General features: G+C 37.8%; 1 protein-coding gene across 2 annotated transcripts in view; it reads left to right on the forward strand.

Moving 5' to 3' along the window:
• cpdb (carboxypeptidase D, b) overlaps window positions 1–12,747 on the forward strand; it is a 29,316-nt gene that overhangs the window by 12,954 nt on the left and 3,615 nt on the right. For both annotated transcript variants that reach the window (XR_012396563.1, NM_001328400.1), the window contains 6 exon segments: window positions 265–540; window positions 5,255–5,450; window positions 7,518–7,656; window positions 7,740–7,871; window positions 10,099–10,194; window positions 10,313–10,374. Coding sequence is in view for 1 of the 2 variants with exons in the window: in NM_001328400.1 (NP_001315329.1) it covers window positions 265–540; window positions 5,255–5,450; window positions 7,518–7,656; window positions 7,740–7,871; window positions 10,099–10,194; window positions 10,313–10,374 (901 nt within the window). In the remaining variant the exon portion in view is untranslated.

Consider the following 12,747-nt stretch of genomic DNA (forward strand, 5'->3'; position numbering starts at 1 on the left):
AAGATAGCCAAATCACCAAACAATGAAAATTGAGAGCCTTTAAAAAAAGGCTCTCCAGAAGCAAGATAGCCATATACTGCATTGGTTTAATAGGTTAACTTGTTTTCCGGTATTTACATAGTAGGTATGGCTTAGGTAAGTAAAAAAAATCAGACACATACAGGGGTCAGAATTAGCCTTTTCACTTCATAACAAATGGATAAATGAAAGTCATTTCAGTTATAAAATAGGTAAGCTGCTTAATTTCCTCTGCTTTGCATCTAGCTATACTCCAGTGTCTGTGTCTGTCCGAGTGCTGGAGACTCGGGTGGAGCAGGTAGACATTAAGCTGACCAGAGATGTATCCCAGTCATCCCCAGAGGAAGGAAAACAGAAGGACTTTGAAAAACTTGTGGAGCTGCTTTTAGTCCCTGGTGCATTGAATCAGTTGGTCCGCAGCCTGCTTCCTGCTCAGACCCTGCAGTATCGAACCTACAGGGAACGGTCCGAGTTCCTACGAGGACTGGCCTTCAACTTCCCTCGCATCACACGACTGCACAGGTATGTAATCCTGAAGATGGGCCTGTAAGTACAGCCATTACACTACAGCACACACTGAAAAGTTTGTCCTTTTTCAATGTTGTCAAATTGTTTCCCAGTCACAAAGATCCAAAAAAAAACAAAACATATAATGTTTATGCCAGACCAGTAGATGGCAATGTTACTTTGTAAAATATACTGCTCATTACACTGCTCATTACTGTTGGTCAATAGAGTGGAGGAACTATGACGTCAATTTGTGTGCAAAAACCTGGAAGTGAGTTAGCATTTTAGCAGTTCCGGTTCCCTCGTCCCAAAGTCAATGGGTTTTTTCAATGGGGTTTTAGTAAAATCGCTTAAATAAGGTTCGTGGCCAACACAAACCCAAAATACTTTTACGTTTTGTTCTACGACATAAAACACATCAGTTACAGCACACTCTTGAATTTTTAAATCGGTTATGCTTCTTAAAAAAGACGGTTGCTATCAAGTTGCTAATTGGGACTACAGGCGGTGTCGGAGACATTATACGTCATCGAGCTGATCTGGTCTGGAGCGCAGCTCGCTCGTGATGGGCATTTGGATTTGTCTGTTATTTAGGTATTTTCATGAATAATATTTTATAGTTTGTAGTATTATTCTAATTGGGAATTCAGATTGTGTGCAGATAATTCCTTCACTTGTAAGGCTGTCGAGACAGATTAATTTGTTGATCCTTTATTTTAATAAACAATATTATGAAGATACTGCTTACTTGTGCAGCCTGTCTCTTTCCTGCTCTCAGTAATGCAAATGTATGAATAAATGGTAAAAATACATGCATGTTAACTGTCATTTTAATGTAATCAAGTGATTTTTCGTCGGGTTTTTCTTCTTCATCTGAACACATTTCTCTATCAAAACAGCAATATTTACACTCCTCCGTAAAATGTACAGCATGTGACTGTATGGGCTGCTTTACAGTGTATTTCGTGACAAAAAAGGAATATTGAATGTTGCTCTGTGTCCATGATGATGGAACTTGCAGGCATTTGATAGACTTGTTCCTCACGCCTCATTTCTGTCGTCTTTTAAGGTAAGCAGGCTGTGCGCACGCGAGTGATACACATATTTAAACATGTCTTATGATAATACTATATAGGCAGATTTATACAAACAGTAACTTTTAGAACAGCAAGCGTAAAGCAACACAGATGTATTTCCCACGTAAAAACGATCCAAAAGGCACATAGGTCTATGTGTTTTACTATAATTATTGCATCAAAGCAGCTTTAAAAAGCTGCACATTGTTGCATTAAACTCGGATACGTCAAGGTTATTAGTTGCATAACTTTATTAGTTACTAATAACCTTAGTTGACTAGTAACTTAATAGCTTTTAACAGGTAAAGTTATTTATATAAACATAATTAACTTGCAATTATACAGTATATATGTGATGTCTATGTGTACATGTTCAATGAAGTGTATGTGTTGTCCTTGAAGTCTTCGGATGAGCAATTACATATACATGATTTGTGTGCTTGTGGTCATCAGGTTCATTTGTCTGTGCGGGGTGTGGTGACTGATGGTAATTCTGGAAGAGGCATTGCTAATGCTACAGTCATGGTAGAGGGCTCAAAAAGGAATATTGAATGTTGCTCTGTGTCCATGATGATGGAACTTGCAGGCATTTGATAGACTTGTTCCTCACGCCTCATTTCTGTCGTCTTTTAAGGTAAGCAGGCTGTGCGCACGCGAGTGATACACATATTTAAACATGTCTTATGATAATACTATATAGGCAGATTTATACAAACAGTAACTTTTAGAACAGCAAGCGTAAAGCAACACAGATGTATTTCCCACGTAAAAACGATCCAAAAGGCACATAGGTCTATGTGTTTTTGCGTATTTATTTGTTTATAATATAAACCGTGGATTATAATATAATAAACAGAGAGATTAACTCTTTGTCATGGACATTATTTCTAAAAAATAAGCTTGAAAAGTTGCCCTGTTGCAGGGTGGTGCTTACGTCACAGGCGAGCGCCCCGAGGGCAGTGTAGTCCGTTTGTAGCCTAATGTTGGCTTTTCAATTCTTGCGTTTGTATTTAAAATCCAAAAGTGCTCAAAGTTGCCTTTTCGTGTGTGGATGATCCGCCTGGACAAACACAGAACTTATTATTTGCAATCTTCGAAAAGCCTATGGGAAAATCCTATAGGTGTTTTCACGAGGGAACCAGTTTTATGCTAGCAGCCGATTACCCTTCAAAGTGACGTCATAGTTTTCCACTCTATTACTCTTGCATGATCCTAGACTATTACTATAAACATGAAATGTGCATGATGTCACTGTAGTCGCAAACTTGAAAAGATTGCTTTTAAGGCTCCTCATTGTCATGTAAATGAATGCCAGAGTATATTTAAAGAAATTCTTATTCATGTAAACATACACTTTATCAAATATTTAAGGTGCGTCACATTTATAAAATTTTGCACGCAAGAACTGCCCATTGTACAGTGTATTATTTCATATACATGAATGGAGCTGTGTTTAAGCAGAAGTGAATTTTAAACCAAACACCTTGCTGTTGGTTATCTCTCAAATTCGATGCTCTTTGTCATTAAATATGAAATACACATGCACTCAATGACCACTTTATTAGGTACACAAGTACCGGGTTGGACCTTTTGCCTTAAAAACTGCCCTAATGCTTCGTAGCATAGATTCAACAAGGTACTGGAAATATTCCTCCGAGATTTTCGTCTGTATTGACATGATAGCATAACGCACCTGCAGATTTGCCGGCTGCACATACAGTACATGATGCGAATCTCCTGTTCCACCACATCCCAAATGTGCTTTATTGGATTGAGATCTGGGAACTGTGGAGGCTATTTGAGTACAGTGAACTCGTTGTCATGTTCAAGAAAGCAGTCTGAGATGAGTCGCACTTTGACTTGGTGCATTATCTTGCTGGAAGTAGCCATCAAAAGATGGGTAAATTGTGGTTCTAAAGGGACGGACTGACCCAATGCTCAGTTGGCACTAATGGGCCCAAAGTGTGCCAAGAAAATATCCCCCACACCATTACACCACCACCACCACCACCAGACTGAACCGTTGATACAAGGCAGGATGGATCCGTGCTTTCATGTTGTTGACGGCATATTCTGACCCTACCATCCGAATGTCGTAGCAGAAATTGAGACTCATCAGTTTCCTGTTCTTAGCTGACAGGAGTGGCACCCGATGTGGTCTTCTCCTACTGTAGCCCATCTGCCTCAAGGTTCAATGTGTTGTGTGTTCAAAGATTCTCTTCTGCATACCTCGTGGTTATTTGAGTTGCTGTTGCTTTTCTATCAGCTCTAACTTGGCTGGTCATTCTCCTCTGACCTCAACAAGGCATTTGCCCACTCAGAACTGCCTTTCACTGGCTTTTTTTTTTCTTTTCAGACCATTCTCTGTAAACCCTAGAGATGGTTGTGCGTGAAAATCCCAGTTGATCAGCAGTTTCTGAAATACTCAGACCAACCCGTCTGGGACCAACAATCATGCCACATTCAAAGTCACTTACATCACCTTTCTTCCTCATTCTGATGCTCAGTTTGAACTACAGCAGATCATCTTGACCATGTCTACATGCCTAGATGCGTTCAGTTGCTGCATGAGATTTACTGATTAGATATTTGCATTACCAAGCAGTTGGACAGGTGTACCTAATAAAGTGAGCCGGTGAGTGTATACAGAAACTGTTCTGGTAATTTTCTGTCAGCACAGCTTTTTACAGTATAAGTAATTTTTCACATTTTCTATGACCAGACAAGTACATATTTGATATTATCAGTTGTCAACAACAAACTCAGACAAAAGTAATGCGGAGTGCACACTGCGTGATTTATAGTTCCAATTTCCACTTGCCAACAAATTTTATGAAATCACACACACACACACACACCTGAAACCAGAGGCGAATGCAAATGACTGTCACACAATGTGAAATATAAAAAGAAGTGATCTGAGAGAATTGGCGGCATGTAAACGACGTTCATGAATTATTTGGAATGTCAAGTATGTGAAATCTGTTGTTGATTGAAAACCATGTTGTGTGAATCAAATCAGTGATGACCTGTGCAAGATACGGGGGTTTAGGGAGGAGTTGTAGTCCAAAATATTTGGAAATGACTCGCATGACTTTTGGTTCTGTTTTTTTCTAGAGGAAAGTTGTGGAAAAATTGAGCAGGAGAACCCATGTCTTTTTGACATTTTAGTCTGAGATGTACCTAACTATGGTACCATATTTAGTCTCGCATGAGAACTGTCACGTGTGTTTCTTCCTTATCACCTTTTGCATGCATTGGATTATGAAACCGTTTGCAAGCCAGACTGAGTTGTCAAGGATTCTCCCTGCAGTAAAGTCATGCAGTGTAACATCCTGTAACAGATTCATTGTTACCCCAGAATAGTCATGCAGTATGAAAACAATGACGATTCTCTAAAGAGTTTGAAAATCATGCCATGTGAACTCTGCATAAGACACTTAACAAAACTCAACCGTTTCTTTTCCTGTCTGTTTGTCAGTGCAGTGTGAATTGGCCTTTAGCTACCATCCATGACAAGTATCACTCACACTTTTGTTGTTGTTTTAGGCCAAATATCATGTTTTGGAGTTTGTAAATCGAGTTGAAAGGTAAGTGATATTGTGAAGGTTCAATGGTCATTGTTTGAATTTCTTTTTTCTTCCTGCTATTAGTTTGGGTCAAAGCGCTGAGTTCAGAACTCTCTGGGCTCTGGAGATCTCTGGAAATGTGGGTATTCCTCAGCTTTCCGAGCCCAAGATCCGCTTTGTTGCTGGAGTCCATGGTAATGCAGCCGTAGGTCCAGAGTTGCTGCTTGAATTTGCCTCTGTTCTCTGCCTCAACTATGGCAGGAACACCGCCATCACCAAGGCAAGCTTCACGTACAAATATTGACTCTTCCAAAGCTCTTTTGTCTTCTGCAATGATTTTTAAAGAAAATCTAATGACTTGCCACCAGCTTTGTAATGGTAATATGAGAGGGGCTAAACAAATTGGGGATTGATTTACAGTACTAAGTGTAATCATAAGAACTTTGAAGATGCACAACTGTAAATAGCAACTTAAACACCCATTCCCATAATGACAGAATAAACGCTAAGTTTGTGTTTCCCCTAGATATGTTGCAAGCGCCAGATCACACAAATAGTGCAAGTGAACAAAAAGAAAATGAAAACCCTGTTCAAAAAACAACATTAGGGTGGTGTGAATGATGAATGTGAACTCGTATTCGTCATGGTTTATAAAAGCCTATGAATATTTTTTTTTTAATGAACATTAGCATGAATTCCACTGTAAATGGTTAGCTAACTAATGTTGCTTATTGTAAAAAAAATAGCATGGACTGCATTCTGGCAAGTGGTTAATCTGTTGTTCTACAGATGCGTTGAAAGGTTTATTATGCTACTGTTTTAGTAGCGTTTGAAATCTTTTCATACAGCTTGATAGATAATATCATGATAATCATCGCTTGTTTTAAAGTCTGTCTAAGTGCTGGTGTGGCAGTGTTGGCTGCAGCCCCACCCTCTAGAGCTCATACACTCCACCTGCATTCATTCAGCAACAAGATTTATTTTGCCAGAACTTAACCCATCTATACAAAGTCTTAAAAACGAATTAGTCAAGCCTCCTCCTATAAAACAATATAATATTTTAGAAATTAAGTACAATAAGTTGATTTTCATGAACTATTTGTATTTGTTCTTCATACTGATGAATTAATTTTTAAAAATGCATAAACGCACATGGTGAGGCAGTGGCGCAGTAGGTAGTGCTGTCGCCTCACAGCAAGAAGGTCGCTGGTTCGAACCTCGGCTCAGTTGGCGTTTCTGTGTGGAGTTTGCATGTTCTCCCTGCCTTCGCGTGGGTTTCCTCCGGGTGCTCCGGTTTCCCCCACAGTCCAAAGACATGCGGTACAGGTGAATTGGGTAGGCTAAATTGTCCGTAGTGTATGAGTGTGTGTGTGTGTGAATGTGTGTGTGGATGATCCCAGAGATGGGTTGCGGCTGGAAGGGCATCCGCTGTGTCAAAACTTGCTGGATAAGTTGGTGGTTCATTCCGCTGTGGCGACCCCGGATTGATAAAGAGACTAAGCTGACAAGAAAATGAATGAATAAACGCACATTTTCTTTACCTTTAATCTATAACATAGACTGAAATACGCTTCAACCAGGATAAAAAAGTGAGCTACAGCAATCAGCGGGTGATTGAAGACTAAGCAATACAATAAACATGCTGCATGGACTGTTTTAACACAACTGGTGTTAGGGATGTTTTTTTAGATACAGTTTGACTTAAACTTACCTGATCTTTTAACTCAAAAGTTTCAGTTTCTATCTGTAATGGAAAAAAAATACATACATTAGCATTTCCCACTTGTTTTTTCAGTGCTGTTGGGTGGATTCTCAAACACTGCTAATTGACATTTGTGTCATGGTCTCCCATAGAAATGTATGTGATCGGCCACTTAATGGGGCCTACAAGGAGACTGTCATGCACTGAACATGCCTTCATATCATAATCATTTCAATGGCTGTTTGTAGCTACACCAACCAAAGCACACACAATGTGCTGCACCCCAATAGTGTGCCCTGCGTCAACATGTCCGGAACAATCCTACGTCAACATCATGAAACAATTAATGAGTATTTGTTCACCATAAAAAAAAATCAATGGGTTTTCCAACACCACATTTCCAACATGTGGCATCTGGTTGTGAAAACCAACAAGATTTATTTCTCAAATAAAATAGAAATTTCACAGGTGAAAATGTGTTGGCTTTTATTAAACGTGTAGGCTCTTTAATAATTCAGCAGAACATCATCAATAATTCCCTATACAATTGATCACAATAATTCATTGAACTGTGTTGGCTGAGAAGTGGGTCAAAAGAAAGTGTGTTTATGCCACTAAGAAGGCTTTTTGTTTCTTTCCTCCTAGCTGATTGACAGAAGCCGGATTATGATTCTACCGTGTGTAAACCCCGATGGTCGGGAACAGGCACACGAGGGTCTCTGCTCATCTAGTGTGGGCTTCGCCAATGCTATTGGTGTCGATCTGGACACAAATTTCCTCTCCAGTCAGTCTCTAGTGAAATAATTTCATTAACCTCAGCTTCTGAAGGGTTCAGAGTGTGTATGATGCTTTTTATTTTTTACTTAGGTAATGCATCTGTACAGCCAGAGACCCGTGCAGTGATGGATCTCATTTCTACAGGGGGATTTTCTCTCTCAGTAGTGCTGGATGGAGGCTCTCTGGTGGCAACGTATCCTTATGACAAGTCTAACCAGCATGGTAACAAACATCACAATATCTTTGTTGCATTTGTTTTGTCGCCAGATTGCTTTAGGGATAATTCATTTTTAGAATTAAACCTGAGCTGGTAAAAACTGGGAAGGAGTTTTTTGTTAGATTATTAAAGTGCAAATTTTAGTTAAAAATGATTGTGACAATGTTGTAGTTTTTTTGTGCAGTTCTTGTAAGGAATTGTCACTAAATTACATATTACTGTAATAATAATTTAATATAGAGTGCATTCGAAAAGTATTCATAGCGCTTCACTTTTTCCACATTTATGTTACAGCCTTATTCCAAAATGGATTAAATATATTTATTTCCTCAAAATTTTACACACAATACCCCATAATGACAATGTGAAAATGTTTTTGAAATTGTTACAAATTCATAAAAAATTTTAAAAACCTGAAAAATCACATGTAATTAGAGCTTCACCGCAAAGGCTGTGAATACTAAGTTGATAAGTTGATCTCAGGTACATTCTGTTTCCACTGATCATTCTTGAGATGTTTTAGCAGCTTAATTGAAGTGCACCTGTGGTAAATTGGGTTAATTGGACATGATTTAAAAAGGTTTATGCCTGTCTTTTATAAGGTGCCAGGGTTGACCGTGCATGTCAAAGCACAAATCAAGCATGAAGACAAAGAAATTGTCTGTAGACCTCTGAGACAGGATTTTCTTTAGGCACGAGGCAGGGCAAGGTAACAGAAAAATTTCTGCTTCTCTGAAAGTTCCAATGAGTTCAGCGGCCTCCAGCATCCGCAAGTGGAAGATGTTTGGAACCTCCAGGACTCTTGATAGAGCTGTCCGGCCATTTAAGTTGAGTGATCGGGAGAGATGGGCCTTAGTCAGGGAGGTGATCAATAACCCGATACTCACTCTGTCTTAGCTCCAGCCTTCTTCTTTTGAGTGAGTGAATCTTACAGAAAGACAACTATCTGTGCAGCAATCCACCAATCAGGCCTGTATGGTAGAGTAGCCAGACGGAAGCCACTGCCCACCTGGAATTTGCCAAAAGGCATCTGAAGGACTCTCAGACCATAACAAACCAAATTCTCTGGTCTGATGAGACTAAATTGTAACACTTGGAAGTGAATGCCAGGCATTACGTTTGTAGAAAACCAGCCACCACTAATCACCTAGCTAATACCATTCCTACAGTGACGCATGGTGATGGCAGCATCATGCTGTAGGGATGTTTTTCAGCAGCAGGAACTGGAAAACTAGTCAGGATAGAGGGAAAGATGAATGCAGTAATGTACAGAGACATCCTGAATAAAAACCTGCTTCAGAGTGCTCTTGACCTCAGACTGGGGTGACTGTTCATCTTCCAGCAGGACAATGACCCAAAGCACAGCGCCAAAATATCAATGGAGTAGCTTCTCAACAACTCTGTGAATGTCCTTGAGTGGCCCAGCCAGAGCCCAGGTCTAAATCCTATTGAACATCTCTGGAGAGATCTGAAAATATCAGTACATCATTGCTTCCTATCCAACCTGATAGAGTAATTGAAAGGTACTGCAAAGAGGAATGGGCAAAAATTCCCAAAGACAGAGGTGTGCCAAGCTTGTGACATCATATTCATAAAGACTTGAGACTTGAATACTTATGTACATGTGATTTTTCAGGTTTTTAAATTTTTTTATGAATTTGCAACTATTGAAAAAAAAAATCACATCGTCATGATGGAGAATTGTGTGTAGAGTTTTGATTAAATAAATTAATTTAATTCATTTTGGAAAAAGGTTAACATAAAAAGTTGTACGAGTTGTACGAGTACTTTCTGGATGCTCTGTACATACTTTATATAAAGCATTTTACACATTTTAGTATATAATTATATACTATATAATTTCCATAATTGTTCTTAAGTTTACTCTGCAAACTTGTCTAAATGTTTTTTTTTTTTATTTATTTATTTATTTTTATCAGGACTGGTATTTCAAGTTTTGTATAACTTGTATTACCGTTCTTTTGCTAATTATTTACATTCCCTCTTGAAACTTTTATTTATACAATTTGGGCTCCCTTTTTACATATAGTTTGTGTTCCCTCCTCAACTTATGTGAGCAAATGGTCAAATAAACCTAGAACAGCCAGGCAACCTATAGTTAGATAGAACCTTGTCAAATTTTGTTAAAGTTTTGCATTTCTAGACTTTACATTATTTTTAGGAAATGTCATGTTAAGCAGATTATTTAATCAGTTAATAATGACTTTACAGCAAAAAATGAAGAGACGTTGAGATATTTGGCCTCTCTGTATGCTGGCAATCACCCTTTCATGCACTTGGGTAACGTGGGATGTTCAGAAAAGTCAGGTATCACTGAAAAACTCAAATAATAATGCTTTGTTTATAATGATAATAATCCTTTTATTGCATGACATGATGGAATCCTTTTTATATGTTTAATGATCTTCTTGTTTTAACTCAATAGTGGAAATCCCAGGAGGCATCCTGAAGGGTGCCGATTTTAACGCCCACACTGGCAGTATGAAGGTACTCACCTGACCTATTTAAGACATAATTATTTTTTGTTATATTAGTAGATACTGTTCTTGTTTTGTTATTTGTGACTTGATTTAGTTGCTTGTGGCCAGTCAAGGTATTTGACACAATTTAGATTGTGGTATGTATTAATAAAATATAATAATATTTGGACATTAAGTTGCAACTTATGTGCTAAATGAGGCAGAGTTATTTATAATGATCTAATGTTATTTCAAGCATACTTTAACATGAAAATCTAACTGTTAAATAAGTCTTACTTAAATACTTCCCTTAAAATTGTCTCAAATCAGATTTCTACACAATATCCCTAAATTCTTTTTATTATTATTATCATTATTTGTACACACACACACACACACACACACACACATATATATATATATATATATATATATATATATTACACACCACACACACATTTACTTACATTTAATGTATTTATGAATATGTGAGTTAGTCCCTGTCTCCTTAAAGTTATTGTAATAGTTTTATTCAGGGGCATTTAAATGAGATGAATATATGAGAGCAGAAACCATTTGGTCATTCATTTACACACAAGGTGTGCATTATTCAAATAATTGTTATTGATTATCCTCATGTCACTCTAAACACCTGAGACCTTCATTTTCAGAGCACAAAGTAAGGTATTTTAGATGAAATTTGAGAGCTCCCTCATCCTCCATAGACAGCAGCCGTCTCGACTTGTTCACAGTCCAAAAAGGTACCAAAAGCATCCTTAAAACAGTCAGAATATGTAGCTAAAATAATACTTTTGTGCACACATAAAACAAAACAAACAACTCTCTTCAACAGTTTCTTCCGCTCAGTGTCAGTATAGGGTGCACATTCATGAGTAATGTGCATTTATGCACACCCCAGATATCTGCATGTGTCTTCCTCTATTTTAATTGAAGCACAGGTGCATATGAGAAATACATCAGCAGCGTGAACAAGCACAACATGCATAAAGATCACAGCACTCTCATGAACGTGCCCCCTATACTGACACTGAGGAGAAGAAATCGTTAAATAAAGATGACAGTTTGGTTTGTGCGCACAAATATTCTCATAACTTAATAATTGTCCAATTGAAACACTGACCATTAGGAATACATCAGTTAGATAGCAAGGGCTCACCTAAATTAAAGGGAAAGAAGGAAAGATAAGAGTAGCCGTTATCCTCTGTCCCAGTAGAGCTTTTTTTCTAGCATTAGCACTGCTTTGAACATCTCTAGACTTGTTGCTGTCTTCAGGGAAGAGGGAGCTTTCAGACTTCATCTAAATTATCTTCATTGGTCTTCAACAGATGGTTGAAGGTGTCAGGAGTTTAAAACGAAATGAGGGTCAAAAGTTAAGTGCATAATTTTAGTTTTTTTTAGGTGAACTAACCCTTTAAAACCTTGTAGACCTGTTTGTCTACCATTGATAGGCTTTGCAAAAATACATTTTAATATCAGGTGTACTGTAAACACCAAGGGCTCTATTTTGACGGTCCATGCGCAAAACGCAGGGCGCAAACGCTTTCAGGGCGTGTCAGGACGCGTTTTTGCTAATTTAAGGACGGGAAATCTGCCTTGCGCCGTGGCGCATGGTCTAAAAGGGTTGAGTTTATTTTCTTAATGAGTTATAGGTGTGTTTTGAGAATAAACCAATCAGAGTCCCATCTCCCATTCCCTTTAAGAGCCAGCTGCGTCGCGCCATCAGCGCATTCGCTATTTACAGGACGCAAAGTAATTCTAAGTGGAAAAAATGAGCATTTCACTAGCAAACAGTTAACAGTTGACAGTTTTTTAACAGAAAACTGTTAAACAGAGCATCTACTGCGTGACAATGAGAGATAATGGAACTACTTTCACATTCGCTCTTGGATAGGGAAACCTTTACGCACAGACATCAATTAGCCTATAAATAATTAATTTAGTTTGTTAAGCGAAAAGATTTGTTTCAAAACTATTTCTAAATTCAGTTCTAATTTCCAGCAAACGAATAAATGATTAATAATAACAAAGTTTGGTCAAAATACTGAGTTTTTTCCAAATACACCTGCCATACCCCATATGGTCTAAAACCTGACAGGTGGGAAAATCTAAGCTTGTTTTTAATTAAACAAATTTAAATATGGATATAATAAATAATACTGCTAATAATAATAACATTATACAAAAGTAACTTGAATGAACTGAAAAAGCCTCCCGAGATGAAGAAAGTATAAAGGCAGTGGTTTTTAAATTCATGTAGGCTAGAAATTAATATGTTTTGTAATATTTTAATAATTTATATTTATATCCTATATATATATATCCTTATTATATATATCCTTAATATATCATATCTTTTTCATATGTAAAGATATTTGCGTAT

This window comes from Danio rerio, chromosome 21 (genome assembly GCF_049306965.1).
Source record: "Danio rerio strain Tuebingen ecotype United States chromosome 21, GRCz12tu, whole genome shotgun sequence".
Taxonomy (NCBI): domain Eukaryota; kingdom Metazoa; phylum Chordata; class Actinopteri; order Cypriniformes; family Danionidae; genus Danio; species Danio rerio.